Genomic DNA, 21639 nt, shown 5'->3' with positions numbered 1-21639 from the left:
AACAGCTAGCATCCCGTTCGCGTGCTAGCGCTTCCGTTTTTGGGGGGGAAAAACCTGAATTTTGCCAGGGTTTGGGCGAGTCGGACGGAGGACGAAGCCTCGTCAAAGCCAGGGAGGTCGTAGAGGACTTAAGCAAAGGTGAAACGAGGGAACGGATAACAAAAAGGGGGGTGACGGAACTGATCCCGGTTAAACATGAGCCTGGGCGGGAAGTTTGCCGGCAAACTGTGCGGCTCTTCCGGCCGTCCATCTGCCGCGATACCCCGCGGGCCGCCGAGTGTGTTTAACTGTCCAAATAAGAGCGTTAAATTACACCTCCCGGTTTACGAGCGAGCCGCCACACTAGTGGCCGTGACACTTTTTTTTTCTTTTCTTTTTTCTTTTTTTATGGGAGCGGAGGGCAAATATGCTGCCACAGAGTGGCGGAGCTGACCAAAATGGACGCTACTCAGCATGCAAATGAGGCCGGACCATAAAGAGGAACTTGGACTCGGGCGGCAGTGTGACATTTAGCTGCCATTTAGTGCAGAGATGGCGGCTGTTCGCTAACAACTGCCATGTTTCCAACAAGCCATTCGGTTAAGTCCATCCTGGTATAAAAACAAAAAACAACGTTAACCCTTAACCTGACTCAGGTGATGTCGATAGCTTATCCGCTACATTAGCTTTCATGTCCGACATTTGGTTTTTTTTCCTTCTTGGCGGAGAGTTGATGAGTATTATGGGATTTTTTTTTTTTTATTCTTTTGAATTTGGGTTTGTGTTATTGAAAATGACCTGTTAACTAATCAGCAAACTGAAGTGTTTGTTAACTAGTGCACTTGATACCCGAAAAACAAAAAGTGGTATGACATCCAAGAAATATCATATCATATCCTGAAGACGCCTCTGCTATGGATTTAGAAATGAATGGACTAAAATAAAAATAAAATAAAATAAAATAAAATAAAAAATAAAAATTTAAAAATAATTTAAAAAAGATAAAAAAAAAAAAAAAATGAATGGACTAAAATAAAAATAAAATAAAATAAAATAAAATAAAACATTTAAATTTAAAAATAATAAAAAAATAAAAATAAAAAAATGAATGGACTAACAATGTCGCTGAGCGAGTAGTCAAGCCCCCGGCGGCCATCTTATGTTGCCGCTCGCTTAAAGTTAGCGCACCTAACTTGAATACATTAATTTCTGTGCTGGGTTTTCATGTGATTTTTTTAGTCTCTGCGGCAAAAAATATCACAGTTAGATCAAGTCTGTGAGAAGCGCCACATGCGCATTTCATCGGTAAGAATGCAATTATGAATGTTCTTATAAGGTGTATCTCAAAGTGCTACCCAAAGATTTATCTGCATCATGTTGTCGGAGTCAGCAACAATGAAATCAAAGCAAAGCAAATCAATTTGCTGTGAAATGTAAACGTGACTTATGTAAGTCAGGATTCATGATTTATGACTCATCTTGACTCTATAATGTACAAGAAAAAAACACGCACCGATAAAGAAAGAGAAAGATTGATAAACAAGTTTTTGGGTCGCCATCTGTGACTAAGACTGAATGCGTGACTTCAAAAGGCGGGCCAGGCCGCGAATCGGAGTCTGTTGTCGAGTTTGGCTGCTAAGTGGCTAACCGTTAGCCACTCTATATGTTGAGTGAGTTTGTGGCAAACTGCAGGTTGCAGTGTGATTATGTGCGTGTGTTTATTTCGTTACCTTTGCTCAATTAATTGAGTGATGGAAAGTCCACCAGCGGTTGCGTCCATCCTTCTACGGGTGGAGTAATTACATTCCATTCTGGTTAGCGGTGTTATATTACGCTATATTAAATTAGCTAACAATGTTTCTGCAGTTGAGTAACTTAAGCGAGTTGTACTTTAGGCACTTTAGCTTTGTAAAGTTCACACTACTTTAATAAAAGTGTGAAATGATGCCAAATTTGGGAGATTATCTGGCAGTGCGTGCAGTGGTTTTTATTTCGTTTTGACTTTTGATTTTAAAATGTATGGTTTCTTTTAATTCGTTTTTAGAGCAAGTTTGGTCGTTTTTTGCATGCATTGTTGTAGTTTAGTTTTTTTGTTGTTTTTGTTTTTTAATATACAAAGTATTTGTGAAGTGCAAAAGTTCACAAATTGTGTGAAAGAGTAAACCACAATTCTCAAACAATAATTTGAACTTCCTTCTTCAATACCAAAATTAAAATGAAACCCGAAAGCTAATTGATATTAGCAAAGACAAAAATGCACTTAATTTTCGTTATGATTACAGTTAAAATTTGTTTGTTTTTTAAGCATTTTCTTGTTTCATTTTTTTTAGTTTCACGTAAATTTGTTTTCAATGTATTTTTAGTTCCTGTATTTTGCCCATTTTCGTTAACTATAATAACCTTGCTCCGAGTGCACCGATAATCCTCCCGACGTGTCCCGGCTCCGCGGCCTTGCCCGCTTCCAGAACTTCCCGACGTCTCGCAACAATGGAGACCGTGCACCCCGCCAACCTGCACTGTTGGTGGAAATTGGACCGAACGCATCCGTCCTCTCAGCCTCCATTTCTGTATTATTTCCCACCCCTCGCCTGCCACATCACGTAGCTTTATTAGTTTATTTTACTCGCCCCGACTTCTTACGTCGGCCTCTCCCCGCACACACAAAAAAACAATATCTTCATGGCGGCGTTGTGACGAATGAGGCTGCGAAGAAGGCCCGGCGGCGGCGCCCCATCAGGAGACGGCGTCCCCCCCCCTGGGCGACAAAAGCCGAAACAAAAAGGGAGGGAGGCAAAATAAGAGGTGTCAATATCCAATCATTCCGCGAGGTATTTACATGAATCTAGAATCTCGAGCCACGTCTGCGTTGTTGCTCGCGGCCTTTCTCGTCGTCTCGGCTAACAAAAGAGAAAATGGTTGCAAATTGGCCGCCTCTGATCTTCTTTTGCTGTCGCCTCGTCTTCCCAGAGTCGGCCATTTTGCTACGTTCAATGGTGGCTTTTTAACCTGGCTCTAACTTTCTGACAAGGTGTTTATTTACCCCCAAAAAAGTTGCGCTAATTTGACATACTTGGAAAAAGAATGGATGACTTGCGGACATCTTTTTTTCTTTTCTAATATACATGCTGATGTTACAAATGTGTCTTTTCACCTCAATACAAAAAGTAAATTTTAATAGTAACTTTTATTATTGCCGTTTACTTTTACTATTTAAAACTAATATTGCATTATTATGTCTTCTGTACTTTTCATTTTAATACCTATAATGATAATGAAAAAAATATAGAATACATTATAATACTACTTTACGCCCTTCCTTACCTTATTATCCGATACTGCTGTTACTTTATTTAAAATAAGAAATAGTACTAACAATAAGCAGTACAAAATATTAATATACATTTATTCCTATATACATTACTGTAAATTAGATCAAGAATCAGTGTATTATAAAATAAAAATAATCAACAACTACAAAAGACAAAGCAAAACAAAATCGTATATATTATATTAGGGGTCTGCATCTCGCCACAAAAGACGGTTCGATATACGATTTTCGATACGTGGGGTGCAAAACAATTCGAGAACGGTTTGATTTGAAAGTGGACCGATTTGATTCAGTTTGTTTCAGTGGGATTACAATTTGATTCGGCTCGGTTTGATGTAATGACTTTTTTTGCCAAACATTTCGACATATATTCAAATGAACTTTCAAGATTCACAATACATATCTCGATATATATTTCAAAGTGGAACAATTCCGTTCAGTTCGGCTCGATGCATTTGCATCGTTTAATCAAATAAATAAAAAATTTGGTTTTCTTTGGTCCTTCCTCGGGTCTCCTGGTGTTCGGTTTAGGTGAACGGTATGAGATTTTTTCTAATAGGTTTTCTGGTGAGCTAACAAATGCACGCACGCACGCACGCACGCACGCACGCACGCACGCACGCACATACACATACTCACCCACACACACAAAAAAATAAAAAATATATATAAAAAAATAATAATAAAAGAGCAATGATGATGACATTTCCGAATGAACAATACTGAGCTCATAAAAAAATTTTTTTAAAAATAATTAAAAAAAAATTAAAAAAAAAATTAAGAAAGCCGGTTACACCCCTAATATAAATACAAATCTATATGGAAATGTCTTGCTCCTAAATCAAAATAAAAGACTTTGTCTGCCACGTAATGCTAATTCTGACTGCTAATATGAATAGTGATGATGTCCTGGTTGTCCCCCTCCAGCCCTGAAGGACGACCGCTTCCAGATGGTGCTTTTCACGCCGCGGCTGGTGCGCATCACGCTGACCAACGTGAGCGTCTCGGACGAAGGCGGCTACTTCTGCCAGCTCTACACGGACGCCACGCACCACCAGGTGGCCACGCTGGCCGTGCTGGTCCCCCCGGAGACGCCCGTCGTGGAGGTGAAGCAGGAGGCGGTGGAGGGCGGCGAGGTGGAGCTCAGCTGCGTGTCGCCGCGCAGCAAGCCCGTCGCCACCCTGCGCTGGATGCGCAATGGCCGCGAGATTCCAGGTACTGCCGTGGAGCCGCAAATGCTCCGATGGGTGGGCAAGAGGGTAAAGTCAAGTGGGATGATAAAACGCTAGCCTAGCGGTCTGCAACTAGCGGCTCTGGTTTGTCCCACTCCTGTGGCTCCCTGCGGATCTCTAAAAATAAGAATAAAAATAGTAGAAATGAATATGTTTTTTTACATATTTCTTTGTATTAATTTTTTTCCATAAAATATTATTTAAATGAATTGATGATTTTGATTCAATAATTACATTAAAAAAATCAATAAATTAAATATATTTTTTAAAAATGTCTGAGTCCAATTTTTTAAATCTCAAAAAAGAGAGATGAAAGGTAAATGAAAACGTTTTTAAAATTACCTAAAAATATCCAAAAAGGAAGAGGAAAAGTGGAAAATTACCATAAAATGTCAGAACTGAATAAAAAAAGGCAGAAAAAAACTCAAAAAGTAACCATAAAATGTCCACAAAATTGCCCCCCAAAAAAAATCAGAAAATGTATTTATTTAAAGAAAATGTTTAAATGGTACCTATAAAAATGGTCAAAAAACAAAAGAAGAAATCCAGAAAATTAACATAAAATGTCCACAAAATTGCCAAATATGTCAGAAATTTGACAGAAAAGTAGAAAAGTATTAAACGAAAAACAAAGTCTGAAAAATTACAACAAAAATCAAAAAAAAAAATTAATCTCTGTATTGGCTGCTGCTGTCATATTTTTGTGTTGTGGTGCAGCTCTAATTAGTTCTTGGACCCTCAGTACATTATGCTAACACTAACACACCGTTTCCTTCATCACAATCTTCAAATCTTTTGCGGCTCCAGCTCGATCGTTTTTTTTGGGGCCTAAAATGGCTGTTGTGACACTAAAGGTTGCTGACCCCTGCACTCGCCTAATAGCATCGTAGTCTATTGACTTGGAAGAATTTATTTGACTTAGTTGATTTGTCTGGTGAAAATGTTGTTCCTTGTCACATGTTAAAAATGAAAAATCATAAAGTGCACTATGCCTGGAGAATTTATTTTCCAACGGCTTCATCCTCATTTATCCATCTTCACCTCTCATTTTCCTTTTCCTCTCACACATACAGCATACGCGCTCCGTTGATTTATCATCTGGAACCTGTCATTTATAATTTACCTGAAATATAAATTCCCGTTCCTCCCTCATCTTTCTCTCTTCTGCCCGCGAGCGTTTAATTGCTCCACTGCTGCGACCCGCTGCTCACCTCCAAAAACTCATCCGTCACTCACTCCTACTTCTTCTTCTTCTTCTTCTTTTACCTGTCGTCACCTGATCTCCGCTGTCTCCCTTCACTCCGGCAGGTGTGGTTTCCCAGCAGGACAACGGCAAGACGGTGAGCGTTTCCAGCACCATCCGCATCCCCGTCGAAAGGAAGGACAACGGGGCGGCGTTGAGCTGCGAGGCGCTCCACCCGGCGCTGGCCAACCAGAAGAGGATCCGACACTATCGCTTAGATGTGTTCTGTGAGTATCGGACATGTTGTTTTTAGCGCGCAGCGCTTAGTTTTCATCTGTCATTGGCTGGGGATTGACGATTCATTTGCATATGATTTTGATATTGAGTGAAGGTTGCTGCATGCTTTAAATGGGGAGAAATGGCGCCATCTGGTGAACAAATATGCAAAAATCCTTTCGAAAGCCAATTTTGTGAACATCGACATCGCACCGATCTGATCGGACGATATTTAGCATGTTATACAAAACTAAATTAGTGAAAGTCTTAATTTGCCCGAGATCGGTTCCACAAAATAAGACTTTACATGTTATATTTAATGTTTATCAGCATTTATTGAACGTGCCGGTGGTTGACTGCAGAGTTAAAGTTTTTAAAACATATTTCTGATCGAATCTGTTCTCGGTTTTTGTTTTTTTCAAACTCATTGATTGCTGATCGGCCAAAAAAATCCTGATCATGTTACGACATAATTACTGTTTAGTTGTCAAGCTAAACGTGTCCACTCTGTCATCGTGAAATATCCACTGATGGGAAAACCTTGCAGAAAAAATGAAATGACTTGCTTACTGAATCAGGAAGTAAAGGCCCACCCTGTGCTCAGTAATTGCAAACATGAACTCATTTGCTCCCCAAAAAAATTATATTTTAAATATTGCTATTGTCCTAAAAACGTATTTATACGTTTTTTAATGTTTTTTTTTTTATGCTAGCGCATACAAAAGGCCTTGATGCAGCCTCGGAACTGAAGAGAATGCATGAAGCAATGGTAGTTGTTACAAAAGCGGCCAGCAGGTGGCAGCAGAGTATAAGAGATCAACCTGGGCCATGTTGAAAACAAGCTATTTTCCGCAACAGGTTTTGTGAATAATGATGAAACTTAGCTATATTCTAATGCTAATTGATTGATAGAAATAAACTTTTTTCCTGATGAAAGAAGAGACTCTAATCTTTCTGTTGGTAGGGGGTTTTATATTATGTGTGTGCTATTGTTTTATAGCAGAACACAATATTCTGTAGGCCTGGCAAAATTTGTCAAAATCCAGTAAAACAGCCGGGAGCAAAGGGGGTTGCTTCAGTGAAAATGGCTGTGATGAATGAGTTCATGAGAAATGTCCAAACTCTCTGCAATCTGACATATTTAGCTTTTTGCAAGTGCGTTGTCTGCTTGCAGTTTGTTTATTTGTGGTTAATTTAACGTTGAATTAGTATAATTAATACTTGGTTCAATGTAAAATGTTGACTTTTTAGGGCGAGTCTCTCTAAGTGAGCGTCACATTCGCTTTCAGTCAAAGTGAGCGGAGCATATTTTTGAAAATCCAAACCAGCATTTTCATTTCAGCTGAATGACATTCGTTCTGCTTTTTCACCATCGAACGGATCCTGTTTTGATGAGGCTTTTGTCACCTACGTCTTTAAAACACACGCTCCCCTTCATCCGTTCTCCGGAGCAGTCATTATCATAATGTTCTTTGCCTGAATGATTTCAAAACATAGATTATTCCATTTGTATTGCTCCGACAGCAGCGGCGGTAATTTGTGTCAAGATCGCAAAGCCTCGTTTTTCATGGTTACAACGCCGCCCGTTTATTGGCCGGGCAGGATTCGAGCTGACGGATATTTCGGCGCTGAAGCCGCCGCTCTCATTAAAAGCCAATTCGTAACAAGATGTTGTCGAGCGGGGAGCCCGCGGCCCCCGCCGGGCGCGCGCTGCTGCGGTTTTAGCGGCGATGCCCCATTTCCTCTGCGCTTGAAACTCTTGACTTCACGCGATCGATAATTGGCCTTGCGTAATCACGCACACTCTCATTATATTAAGACAAATTCTATATCTGTGTTCACAAATGCTAAATGTCAGACAATAAGACGTTCAAAAAAAAAAAAAAAAAAAGACGTTCATTCGTATCCATGAGACGCCGCTTGAGTCCCTATAATGCAATTCAGCCATTTTCATGTGTGTTGCTTGACATTTATTTCAAATGTTGGACATTGTGACTAATGATTATTTTGTGGGATCAATAAGAAACCTTTTTTTTTTTTTTTTTGTAGAAAAACATCAAAACTAAGCTAGATGACCACTTGGGATCACTGTGTGCATCCTTGCAGATGTTGGGGCAGGGAAGTGGGCGGGGCATTAACTACTAATGTCACTGTGGGGCTTAAACTTGCCATGTCCAAATTTGGTATTTAGAGTCGTGACTCCCAACACTCTGGAAGTTATAAAATTGTATGTACATGAAAAATGTGTTATTCATTCCCTACAAATCGTTCTTTATCCTCTGCAAAGAGTGGCTAATATTACCGGTGTGCTGAGAAATGAGCTGTACGTTATATCTGTATGTCTGTCTTATGATGGCCCCGCAGTGCAGCGCAGCCTAAAAGCCAACACAAACTGGAATCATCAAAATCAAAAAGTGTTAGTCTTAGAAGTCTTGGAAAAAAAAAATAATAATAAAAAAAAAAAAAAAAAAAATCAAAAAGTGTTGTTAAAGGACAACTGCAAGTCATGTCACAAGTCACAACGAATTGTTCACACGGTCGTGTGCCAGCGAACGCAACACTAAATGGCCGACTATTTAGAGCATTTTACACGGTAAACAATATTTGTTTATCATCACAGCAACAGGGAATACTGCAACGTGTCTGCTTGCTGCTTGTCAGGTCGTTGCCTTGGAAACTGATGGCAAAGACGCCACAAGCCACATTTTGTGTCCCTTCGTCTCACGTGGGTTTTCTTTCTCTTTCTCTTTCTCTTTCTCTTTTTCTCTCGTTGGTTGGTTCCAGTCGCGCCGACGGTGAGGATCCAACCTCCCGCTGGCATCTTGCGAGAGGGCGACTCCCTGAGCCTGTCCTGCTCCGTCGTCGCCAACCCTCTGTAAGTCCTCCTCGTGAGGGTTCCGTACCGCGTGTACCCAGAGAACATTAAGTTGCACTCGTTTGACCCAAGGTACCATTTAGGAGCGATCGGGGGGGGAAAAAACGTCTTGAATTGATTATGAAAATAATACTAAAGCTGCTTGATGTTTCAAACAATTGGTTACAACATTCGCGTTCAAGGTTGTTATGTGACAAATGACGTCAGGAAAACACCGCACGCCGCCGCGTATCGCAAATAATCACACATTCGTCTTAAAGGGATACTTGACACATTGAGCCATTTTCAACATGATCCTATTTTGTCTGATCCTCGACTTGGGACGCAACTTTGAGTCTGAACGTGGTTCATTTTGTATAAAACAACCGAGAAAGTTGGGTCAGATCATCGACTTGGTCAGTTTGACCTGCTTTTTGGTCAAAAATGGAGTCATTTTCTATAAAACAACTTGGGTTAATTTGACCTAACTTTTGGGGTAATTCTGTGTAAAATCGTGTACTTGGGTCAAACTGACCCAACTTTCTGGGTTGTTTTATACAAAATGGCCCTTTTTCCCCCTTCTTTTTTATTTGCTAAAGTCCCCCAAAAGTCGGGTCAAATTGACCCAAGTACACGATCTGACCCAACTTTCTGAGTTATTTTATACAAAATTACCCTCTTTTTTTTTTTTACCCAAATTTGGGTCAAATTAACCCAAGTTGAGGATCTGACCAAAATGTAATGGTTTGTTTGATACAGAATTACCCCAAAAGTTAGGTCAAATTAACCCAACTTTCTGGGTTGTTTTATATAAAATAGCCCTTTTTTCCCCCTTCTTTTTTATTTGCTAAACGACCCCAAAAGTCGGGTCAAATTGACCCATAAAGTGGATTAGTCCATTTTTGATCCATAATTGGGTTACTTTTGACCCAATTGTTTTTAGAGTGTAATTAATGTGATAACTGCATTATTTTTCATGAACAATTCATACCTTTAAAAACAAATTCTTAACAATCCTGGCTCAGTTTGCTTGACCAAACCCAGAAAACAGGTGAGCCGTGATTGTTTGTTACCTACTTCCTCAGCGCAGGTTGATGTCACATTCAGTCGACAGCAAGTGGAAAAATGTGTTTTTAAAGATATTGTTCATGATAAAAAATGAAGTTCCATCCATCCATCCATTTTCTGTACCGCTTGTCCTCACAAGGGTCGCGGGGGTTGCTGGAGCCTATCCCAGCTGGCTTCGGGCAGTAGGCGGGGTACACCCTGTACTGGTTGCCAGCCAATCGCAGGCCACACAGAGACGAACAACCATACTCACAATCAAAAAAAAAATGAAGTTATTAAATTAATTCTAGAAAATGTCTCGATGAGTCAAGTATCCCTTTAAATACCGACGTACTTGTTGATTCCCTGTTGCTGCAGAATCAATCGAACATTGCTGACATTTCATGTGTGATTGACGCTTCAAAACATTCTGATCCCGGTTTTATTACCTTCTGCAAAAGAGCTCGAGTTGCCCATTCCCAATAACAAAAGTATAAATAAAGATTTCAAACGGACCCTGTCTGCATCTGAGACGAGATAACGACAACGGTCGCACTTCCCGCTGAGGTGCAAAGAGGTCTTGGCTGTTGGAGCTCTTAAAGCCCCCCCAGTGGACGTGGCCCCTCGCGTGTCTTGGCTCCGGGTCCACTCCAGTGCCCCCCCCCCCCGCAAAGCTCCAGGAAGCCGATCTGCGTCTGCCTTTGATAACTCCAGAGCAGCTTCCCCAAAAAGCTGCTGAACTTCGCTTGAAAACAGATTCCTCCTTCCGTCTGGCAATTCCCCAGTTTTTAGTCTGTAAATGTGTTGTTGTTGTTGTTGTTGTTATACCGCAACGGATTATAGTGAACCTCCGGGGGATGCGTTGCACTCCCACAATAAGTGAAAATCCGCAATATAGAGAGAACATATGATATTTACACACACACAAGTGCTTGTTGCGTTACTGTAAAAAATAAAGGAAAATTGCTTAAAGGAGAAATCAACCCCCCAATTTTTTTTTGGGGGGGGGGGGCAATTATCGGTTCTATGCAGCCCCACTGGTCTAAATATGGTATTCTGGTTAATACTGTGTTAGTGGAATATGAGTTAAGAAGCAAAATCCAGCCGTGTTTATCCATCTCAGGCGGCGGCCATTTTGCCACTTGCTGTCGACGGAAGATGACGTCAATGTTGCTCGGGTCTCAGGTAACAACCAATCACAGCTTCAGAAAACAGGTGAGCTGTGATTAGTCGTTGCTTGAGCCCAAAGCAACTGTGATGTCATCTTCAGTCAACAGCAAGTGGCAAAATGGCCGCCCCCTGAGATGGATTAAAAACAACTGGATGCTGCTTCATAACTCATATTCCACAAATGTAAGATTAATCAGAATGTCCTGTTTAGACTAATCAGGTCACATATAACATATTATTGTTGACGTCCACTTTAAAAATATTCAATATAGTGGACGGCAAATGATGAACCACAATAGAGCCCAAAGAACTAATTCTTTAGTTGGCCTCAGTTACACAAAGTCAAGATGAACCATGTTGGTATATTTACAAAACGAGTTTCTGTATCAAATAAGTAATAATAAAATAGTACAGTAGGGCTGTTATGAAAACCTTACAAATGATTAATCACTTCATATTGTGCACACGTAATTGCCTCAGCATTTAATTGATACATAGTATATAAAAAATTTTCCCACATTATTTTCCGACTCTACAGCGAAAATGCTACAGGGTGTAAATATACACACATATATATATATATATATATATATACGTGTATACACGTCCAAGCCACCGGAAATACACGAGCAGACGTAAACCAACAAAGTCTCCACGCGTCCACTTCACGGTAACGATGCGCTTCCGCCATGTCGACAAGCTATGCACGACTTGCCACTTTTTTTCTTCAGTAGCTCAAAACAAACGACACAATAAATAACATCAGGTCATCGGGTCTGTACAACCTCCGCACAGAGATAGGCCGCGTGCCGCCCCGGGTTCGTGAAGATCTTGCGCAACCTTCCAAGATCCATCCATCCATCCATCCATCCATTTTCTGTACCGCTTGTCCTCACAAGGGTCGCGGGGGTTTGCTGGAGCCTATCCCAGCTGGCTTCGGGCAGTAGGCGGGGTACACCCTGAACTGGTTGCCAGCCAATCGCAGGGCACACAGATACGAACAACCATACTCACAATCGCACCTATGGACATTTTGGAGTGTCCAATTCACCTGCCATGCATGTTTTTGGAATGTGGGAGGAAACCGGAGTACCCGGAGAAAAGCCACGCAAGCACGGGGGAGAACATGCAAACTCCACCCAGGAAGGCCGAAGCCCGGACTTGATCTCACAACCTTTGCACTGGGAGGCGGACGTGCTAACCAGTCAGCCACCGTGCCGCCTTCCAAGATGCTCTTGCGTGATTCAAAATCTTGACTCATGACGAAGACGATTCACCCTATTTGAAAAATAATTCCTCATCCCACCTGTCAATTTCCCCTTTTTTTTTTCAGCTCTAATTGCCTCCCTAATTATTCTAGCAACTTGAGTCCATTGTGACACTTGAGAAGGGAGGCCGGTGCGCCTCCCAGGGTGCGCCGCCATTTTGGTAATCCCACAATGAGTGGCCTGACTGTGATCGGCGTATCGACTCAAGCTTCTGCTAAAGCTTTGCAACGCTTGGTTGGGGACGCTCGCTGTGAATGTGTGCGATGGCCCAGCGGGCCCCTGTGGGGACCCCTGTCACGCACACGCCTACGCACACACACACGTTACAGTCTTCGGTGACACCCCGTTCAATCCCTGTCAAGCGTTAAAGACCAATTAGTGGTCGAGGAATTAGAAGAGGACAGTGATGTCATTCTGCTTGACTGGCTTCTTTTCAGCTGTGGCGCGCGCGTGAGGTGCCGCAAGTCTCTTTTTGGTGACCCGACTTGGACTGCATGGCTCGACGGAAGTGTTGTGATGAGACCCAAAAAGTTTTTTTTTTGCGCCTGAGCGTGCGTGCATGGCCAAATCGGGAAAGTTTAATTAAACTTTCCGAGGGATTGGAGCTTTGGACGAGTCGTGGCTGCGGCGTGCGCGCGCTAGCGCAAGCCATGACACACAGCCAGGCGCGGCTTTGTTCAGCAGGGTGGCGCTGTAATCCTCACACCTCCTGTGTGTACACGCGTGTGTGTTTAGATCTATTTGTGTGTCCGTGTGCGTATTTCGAGCCCGCAAATTTGACGCATCCGAGCCGTAACGGGAGACTTTAATCCGCCACGCGAAACGCAGCCAACCGTGTGATCAGCACATGGCGTCTGATCGTCTTTGATACTGCGAAGGCATCTCGCGACGGCTGATAAATCGGAGAGATACTTTAGCTGTAGGTGCTGCTGTTTTGGTGAGCAATGGCGTCAGCATTTGAGTCTTCAATGTCCAAATTCACAAATGTGGTATATGACAGAATAAAGGTCTGTATGACAATAGAAGAGTGACTACAGAAATAAGAGTGGCTATATTACAGGACCAGAGCAACTAACAACTTCATCATCATAAGAGACATAGCAACTGCATAGCAACTGACAACTTCATCGTTCCAAAAACCGTAGCAACTAACAACTTCATGATCATAAGGGATATAGCAACTGCACAGCACCTACAAAATAAGAGTATCTGGACAAAAAAAGAGTGACTATTACAGAGCCATGGCTACTGCATAACAACTACAAAATAAGAGTTACTAGACAAGAGTGACTATTACCGGACCATAGCAACTGCAAAGCCACTAACAACTTCATTATAAGGGACATAGCAACTGCAGAGCAACTACAAAATAAGAGCTACTAGACTAAAGAAGAGTGACTATTACAGGACCATAGGAACTGCATAGTAACTGACAACTTCATCATCAAATGTGACATAGCAACTACAACATAAGAGTAACTATTAAAGGACCATAGGAACTGCATATCAACTGACAACATCATAAGAAGGGACATAGTAACTGACAACCTCATCATCAAATGCGACATAGCAACTACAACATAAGAGTAACTATTACAGGACCATAGCAACTGCATAACAACTGACAACATCATCATCACAAGGACTACAGCAACTGCATAGCAACTAAAAAATAACACTTAATAGACAAAATAAGAGTGAATATTACAGGACCATAGTGACTGCATAGCTACTAGCAACTTCATCACAAGGGGCATAGCAACTGCACAGCACCTACAAAATATCTAGATAAAATAAGAGTGACTATTACAGCGCCAAAACAACTGCATATGCAACTGACAACTTAATCGTCACAAGGACCAGAGCAACTGCATAGCAACTAACAACGTCATCACAAGCAACATAGCAACTGCATAACAATAAAAAAATAAGAGCTACTAGACAAAATAAAAGTGACTATTACAGGACCATAGCAACTGCATAGCAACTGACAACGTCATCATCATAAAGGACATAGCAACTGCGTAGCAATTACAAAATAAGAGAGACTAGACAAAATAAGATTGACAAACTCATCCTCACCATAAGAGACATAATACAAGACCATAACAACACAACGACCCAACCAATAAGACAGTTAAATCACTTAATGTTGGAATAAAACCTTTGCTTCGGGTCCCTGAGACGAACCCGCAAAGAATTCCTCCTCGAAATGTCAAATTTGCTCTTCAAATGAAGCCATTGATTAGCAAAATTGCACCTAAAAAGTAAAAGTAGTTTCAAGGCTATTTTCTATTTTTTTTTTGGGAGGGTTTGAAACGTGCGTCTGTTGTCCCGTCCCGCCGCAGGCCGAGGGCCATCCAGTGGTCCAAGATCAACGACACCCTCCCCGAGCGGGCCGAGATCTCCGGGCCCACTTTCCAGATTTCCCGCCTGAGCCAGTCGCACAACGGCACGTACTTGTGTCAGGCGCAGAACAACTACGGGCGGGCCGCCGATCACTACACCCTGCTGGTCTACGGTCAGTCTGCATGTTTACGTATTCGATCCCGCCACTGTAATGGCTGCCGCGTCCGTACGATACGCATCTTTTCTTTTGCCTTTTTTTTTTCTTGCCATTGTGTTTTGACGCTATTTTGTATCGATCCTTTCTTGCCACCGCCGCCGCCGTTGTCGCGTTGTTGATTCTCCGCGCAGGACGATAGACGTATTAAAATCCTGATGATGTCTTTCAGTTTTATTTGCTTTTCTCAATTTGTTTCACGGCGGGAATCTCCTGCTAAACCTCCTCGACTATACAGACTCGCCGATTACTGTTCTGTCCTTCTTTTGTCACTTGCTTGTTTCTTTCCAATCAAAGAAAAAAGGCAACACAGAGGAATCAAAAGACAAGAAAAAGAGCAAAAAAAAATGGGTAGGCATTTAGCCAGTCTGTTACATTTTACATGATGATAACAACAAAACATCTGTTGGAGGGGGGGGGGGCGCACTGGGGGGAGCGGATTTGGGCTGCGACGGTTTCACAAGTTTTCAAAGCTTCACCGCTGACTCAATTGTTCATGAGGGCTGACCTGAAAAGGCGACGATGATGATGTTGACGCGTGCAACATTGACTGACGTTTTCTTGTTAGTCAAGAAAAGGGAGAGAAGGTGGTGGGCGGCTTGTGACTTTTAATGTGGTTTCCTGTGAGGAAACCAGGTGAGTAAGCTCTTTTGGATTTTTGAGAGAAAACAGCAGAATCGCACAGTTTGACAAACACGAGTTTGTAGCTCACTACTGTTACTTGGTGACAACTCTATATATATATATATATATATATATATATATATATATATATATATATATATATATATATATATATATATATATATATATATATTCTATTGTTACAACAACAAAAATCTGCAAATATACAACCACAAATATGCGGGGATCCACTGTATGTGTCACGGTAATTAGTAGAAAATGTAACACAATCGTGAAACAGTTGATGAGATAAATACTGCCACCAGGTGGCCAAGGAGGGCAGCGACACAAAGGCAATTAAAGTGTAAAACTGTTTCTCTACAGTTAGCATTGATTAATCCGATTTTTGGTTGTTTTTGAATTGTCGTCACTCAGCAGCCAGTTTGCCCGTTTTCAGCGAGACTACCCCCTGCTGGCTGTCATTGTCACTGCACCCGCCGCAGCACCTGACACACATTCCAAGCAGTCGAGCGCATAGAAAGGCATAAAGACGACGGCCTGCGTAACATTTTAGGGGTTGGCGCCTTCTCCTCGTCGACCCATCGTGCCCACACACACGTGCGCACGCACGCACGCACGCACACACATGTAGAAACGGAATCAGCACACTCGTGCTCGGCATCAAACGCCACACATAATGGAGGCCTTCCACTGGCGCTAAAGGGGGGCAACAACGACAAGATGAAAGGTGCCGTTTCAACCCACTTTGACTCCAACCGCATCCCCCCCCCCCCCCTCCCCAATCCCTCTCGCCCGAGAAGGTTCGACATGTTGAGCTTTGATGCGCGTTGCTGCCTTGCTTTTCCTCTCTTTTCATTTCATCATTTGTCGTCTCCATGTGTGAGCTCCGTACAGTTCATTAATTTGAATAGTCAAATAGATGACATAAGCCGCAGCTCCTGCAGCTTTGCGGCCGTCTTCCCGTCTGCTTTGCTCTACTTTGGGAGGTGTCGTTCTCCACGTGCTCCATATAGACGTCGTACGAATCCGAACGAGACTCAAAAGTCGCGTTCGAATTGAGAAGATTGTGAATTGTGAAAAACAAACAAGTCGTCTGTATTTGACTGCGAGAGGAGACTCCCACTTGCCAGATAGTGATCCCTCTTTCACAACTAGGACCTGACCGATGAATCGGCCGCCGATTATAATCGGACGATTATGCACCATTTTGCTTGCGTAGCATTAGCAACTAGCAAGTGTGTAGTGTGTTATTTTGTTGTCTCTAAGCGTCTTTTAAGCTGTTAACTGCAAAACTAAACACACGACGATAAGAATGACATCCACTGAATATTTAAATACAAAACATGCTTCGTTTCTAAAACATGGCTAGCCTAGCGCTAATGCTAAAAGTAAAGGGAAGATCCCATTCAAATGCTAACAGGAAGTTAGCATAGACGTCGGGAGTGTTTTTCCTTCAAATAACAAATATTCACACACAAATGCTGTGGGTACATATACCCACAGGTAAGATGACACTAAGGCACAAATTCTTCCCAATGTGTGAAAAATGAGTTATTTTAATAGACGTCAATCACAACTTTCTTCTGTACTCACTTTAAGTGTGTACAGCATGGATGGATGGCACCACAGTGCCTCCAAGAGGCCAAAACGCAACTGACGCAATGGAACTGTCAGTATTCTTGTTTCACTTTCTTAGTGTTTTATTTTGTCTTTGACTTTTCAAGTTAAATTTAAATAATAATTTTATGAATTAAATATATATTTTTTTAATAATCGGCAGATTCATTAATGATTTTTTTTCTGCTTAAAATCGCTATCGCCGTCCAGAAAAAGCATATCGGTCGGGCCATATTCAAAACCACATAAGTTATATTTCATGCACTTTACAATAGGCTGACTAAACATTATTGGTGTATTTTTCCCAATTGAAGTTAGAACAGCAGAGGTGAGAGAACAAAGCCTTGGGGAACTCACCACATTTTTGCCACTTACAATATTTATTTATTTATTTATTTATTGATCAAATCAAGCTGTTCAAAGCCATTCAGTCATTTTCAGTTTAATCTTAAAGTAACTTAAAGCCATTTTCACTGAAGCAATCCCCTTCACTCCCGGCTGTTTTACTGGATTTTGACAGATTTTGCAAGGCCCACCGAATATTGCGTTCTATTGCTATAAAAACATGAAACCTACCAGAAGAAAGATTAAAGTCTCTTCTTTCATCAGACAAAAAGTATATTTCTATCTGTTTCCGTTTTGCAGCAATTAGCATTAGAATATAGCCAAGTTGCATCATTATTTACAAATCTATTTAAAATTCTGAGTAATTGAGGGTTTTTTCAACATGGGTTTTTGTTTTTTTTTCAACATATCCTATGCTCTGCTGCCACCTGCTGGCCGTTTGTAATTTCATTTCTTCAACCATTCTTTGCAGTTGAGAGGCTGCATCAAAGCCTTCTGTATGCTCTAGCATTAAAAAACGTATAAAGATGTCTTTGGGACACTTGAAACATTAAAAATAGAACATACTTACACGTTTTTGGGAGCAAATGAGTTTTAATTGAGCTGATCTATTTTTGTTGAGAAAGGGACTTGAGGAGCTCTGCATGTCATTTGGACAATATATCACTACATTTGTGACAATTAGAATATTTTTTGAAGAAAATCGAGCTGGTCCAATTCAATCTTGGCTATTTTCATTTAAAGTTGAATTAATTGTAAGGGGTTGGGGAACAGAACCTTGAAGAACTAATAATACAATATATGGAATTCAAATTTTTCACCTGTTTTGAGCAAACGCTTGCATTTTTTTGCATCCATTTCAGGCTTAATTGTGTATTTGTGTCGAAAACATCGTACACGTTTGTAATGATTTGACATATAAAAAGGCAGAATTGTATGGATTGTTCATTAGTTATGAACCCATAGATGACATTCTGTTACATGAGCATCACGCAGAAGGTCAGCTGGATGTTGAAAGTGTCTGCTGGCAGAACGTCGAACTCTCGTTGACCGCCGTGTTTAGAAACGGTCGGAGGATTAAATAGGCTTGTTGTTATTGGAATGGTTAAAAGTGGACATTCGGCATTTCACCTGCAGCTCAAAGATGTCGTGATTGTGTTTACAAGGGAGGTTCGAGCTTGTGTTCCTGGAAGAGTTATAAAAAAGTAGAACATATGTTTCTGGGAAATATATAGATCAAAAGCCAGACAGAGATGTGAAGGTCTTCAACAATGCTTGTCAGATTATTATTTTTCCCTCATCACAGCGGGTACCAACGATGACACAGGTGATTTGTTTGATGATAACTTTAGGTCCCTGAAATGGAAATTCATCCGGAAGGCTTTTTTTCTTTTTCTTTTTCACTTTGTACAGACTTCAAGTTGTTTCCCACTGTTGTGAATTGAGGAGGAAGTTAGCCGGTAATGAATTTGCTTATCGCTTGCAAGATTGTAAATACATAACTCAACTGGTGCACATATTCCACTGGGTGGTACTAGTACCATTATAAAAAAATGAAATAAAATAAAAAGCTGCCAAAGTTGTCCTATTAACTCCCTCACTGCCATTGACGACTATAAACGTCAAAAATTAATTTGAACAATTTCTATTAGTTGAACATATTTTCCACTTTTGTTAACAAGAGTATGAAAACCTAGTATTTTTTTTATAGTACATTTAAAACAGATATTACATTTGTGATTAATCGTGAGTCTATTGAAGTCATGCGATCAATTTAAAAAAAAAAATGTAATCGCCTGATGCATTTTTTTTTTTAAAGGAAAAGATTATTAAAAATTAGGGGTGTCAGGCGATTAAAATTTGTAATCGTAATCATTCGCATGACTTCACGAGTTAACTCACGATTAATCACAAATGTTGTATCTGTTCTAAATGTACAATATTTTTTTTCTAGGTTTTCATACTCTTGTTAGCAAAAGTGGGAAAAAAATGTTAAACTAAAAGAAATACTTTGAATGAATTTTTGACGTCTGTCGCCGTCAATGGCAGTGAACGAGTTAATGTGCAGAAATGTTGCACAGTTGTTCGAACAGCGCACCCTTTGTTCTACAAGTGCGCTGAATTGTCTTCCCAGCAAGAATAAAGGGATGTACTCGTACTTGGACCTTAAAGTGGATATCACTGTTATTGAATAAGTGCTCAAATGGCCGTCTATAGTCGATGTCATGAAATGGTTGCTCGTTTTACTTAGTTTAAGTTGTATGAGAATTAGGAGTGATAAATTGCAGAGTTTTCACGCCTGATGATCAGATGGAAATTGAACCCATGTAAGGTGGAAAGAGCGTCGTTTTTTTTCCCCCCAGCGAGCTCTCCGCTCTCTTAAAGCTCCTTTCAGGTGGGCCGGAGGGGGGGGGGGGGGGGTGAGCTCCATTTTACAATGTCTGGCTTGAGCGTCTTTGCCGTTTCTTGTCCTTGGCAGAGGGCGCCCGAGCGGGGAATCAAATGGGTTCAAGATGAGCGGTTTTATCCCGTACTTGTAAAGACCGAGACCATCTGCTGTTAAAAAAAAAAAAAAAAAAAAGGAGAGAGAAGAAAGAATGAGCAGAAGCCTGCAGGCCTCGAGGGAGAAGGCAAGGGGGTAAAATACGCGCAAAGGTGTTAACAAGGTGCACTGAATGAAGGCTTCTCCTATTGGACGGCGTACGAAAAAGTTACGGCTCTTTGGCCAAATCCCCGCGGTCCTCTTCTGACTGGCCGAGTCGGCCCGCGAGGACTCCGCCGTGTTGGGAAAGTCATAAAAGTGTGAAATAAGATGGCTCCAGCGCAGCCAGTCCAACGGCTGTAAATTAAAGGCTGAGATTTACACGCAACCAGGAGCCACTGCTCGTCATTTATGGGAGCATAAACAAGAAATCAGCCGGAGTGCAGAGGAAAAATGGCCGCCAGCTCACACTGGAAATTCCACCTGAAGGGGAAGGTTGTTGTTTTTGTTTTGCTCTTTTCTACAAATGTATTTTTGATGTAATGCAGTGGAAGGATGAGAATTTGGGGATTAACAAGAAATCACCCTGAAGGAAAGTAGGATTGGTCGATTTTAGCACTTTTTGTCACTCTGCAAAAGAGAATTTACGCACACAATAAAACTCAAACAACAAGCTCTGAATTTAGAATTCATTTGTAATAAATTAAGAAATGTGTATAATAAAACGGACTTGCTGATAATAAATGGAAGTGCAAAAGATAACATAACAAAGAAGCAGGCTTGGAGAATGGGGAGCAAGGAATTTGGCGTGGTCTTGTTTACGGCTGAACTCTCAACCAAGATAGCATTTAGCAGCCAAAGTAGCAGAAGCACCAGCCACTTGATTGGCGAATGATGTTATGCATGACCTTATGATGTTGGGGGAGAAAAAGAAGATTTGCCGTTCACGTTAAAGCTATGGACTTGCATATTGTAAAAAGAGAATCGTTGAACCAATTCAAGATTACAAATTGAAGTGTTGAACCAATTCAAAAAATAGCTTCAATTAAAAACACACGACTGATTTAAGTCTAAAGTGAATACATTAAGTTTAATTATGAGTTCATTAAACCTAATATATTCACCTGAATTAAGTTAATCCAAAGTATTAAGTTTAATGAACTCATAATTAATTCAATTTAATGTATTCACTTTAGACTTAATTCAGTCGTGTGTTTCCAATTGAAGCTATGAACTATTCAATAATCTTAAATTGGTTCAACAATTCACTTTTTAGAGTGTATATGGACCGTTCCGCAATGCAAAAAAAGTTTGCCGACCGCGAGCTGAAAGGCAGACGTGGCAAATCCAGGTCCGGAAAAAGTAAAAACCCTGCCACAGTTTGGCTTTAGACCCAGGTGCTAGCTAGCGAGCTCCCTAGCTAGCTCCCACGGTGCTTGTTTACCGGCTAGGGAGCTAGCTAGCGAGCTTGCTAGCATCAGGGGCTGAAGCCAAACTGTGGCAGGGTTTTTACTTTCCGGACCTGGATTTGCCAACTCTGCTGAAAGGGGATATACTGTAAAACCGCAAGACAGATGCTATTCGGACTTTAGGGCAAGTCGGGATGTTTAATATACAGTCAACTGCAAAATCAACGTTCCAATTGTTGTC

The 21639-nt window shown here is 41.2% G+C and overlaps 1 protein-coding gene across 4 annotated transcripts in view; it reads left to right on the top strand.

Annotated features, from left to right (window-relative positions):
* cadm4 (cell adhesion molecule 4) overlaps window positions 1–21639 on the top strand; it is a 218695-nt gene that overhangs the window by 176344 nt on the left and 20712 nt on the right. For all 4 annotated transcript variants that reach the window (XM_086079369.1, XM_086079368.1, XM_086079367.1 and 1 more), the window contains 4 exons: window positions 4235–4522; window positions 5848–6009; window positions 8783–8873; window positions 14686–14858. In XM_086079369.1, coding sequence (XP_085935495.1) covers window positions 4235–4522; window positions 5848–6009; window positions 8783–8873; window positions 14686–14858 — 714 coding nt within the window. The remainder of the gene's footprint in view (window positions 1–4234; window positions 4523–5847; window positions 6010–8782; window positions 8874–14685; window positions 14859–21639) is intronic.

The sequence above is a fragment of the Leptonotus elevatus genome, chromosome 6 (genome assembly GCF_054856555.1).
Source record: "Leptonotus elevatus isolate MCC_2025b chromosome 6, RoL_Lele_1.0, whole genome shotgun sequence".
Lineage (NCBI taxonomy): Eukaryota > Metazoa > Chordata > Actinopteri > Syngnathiformes > Syngnathidae > Leptonotus > Leptonotus elevatus.
Note: the sequence above shows the minus strand (reverse complement) of the source record. Positions and strands in the feature narration are given on the sequence as shown.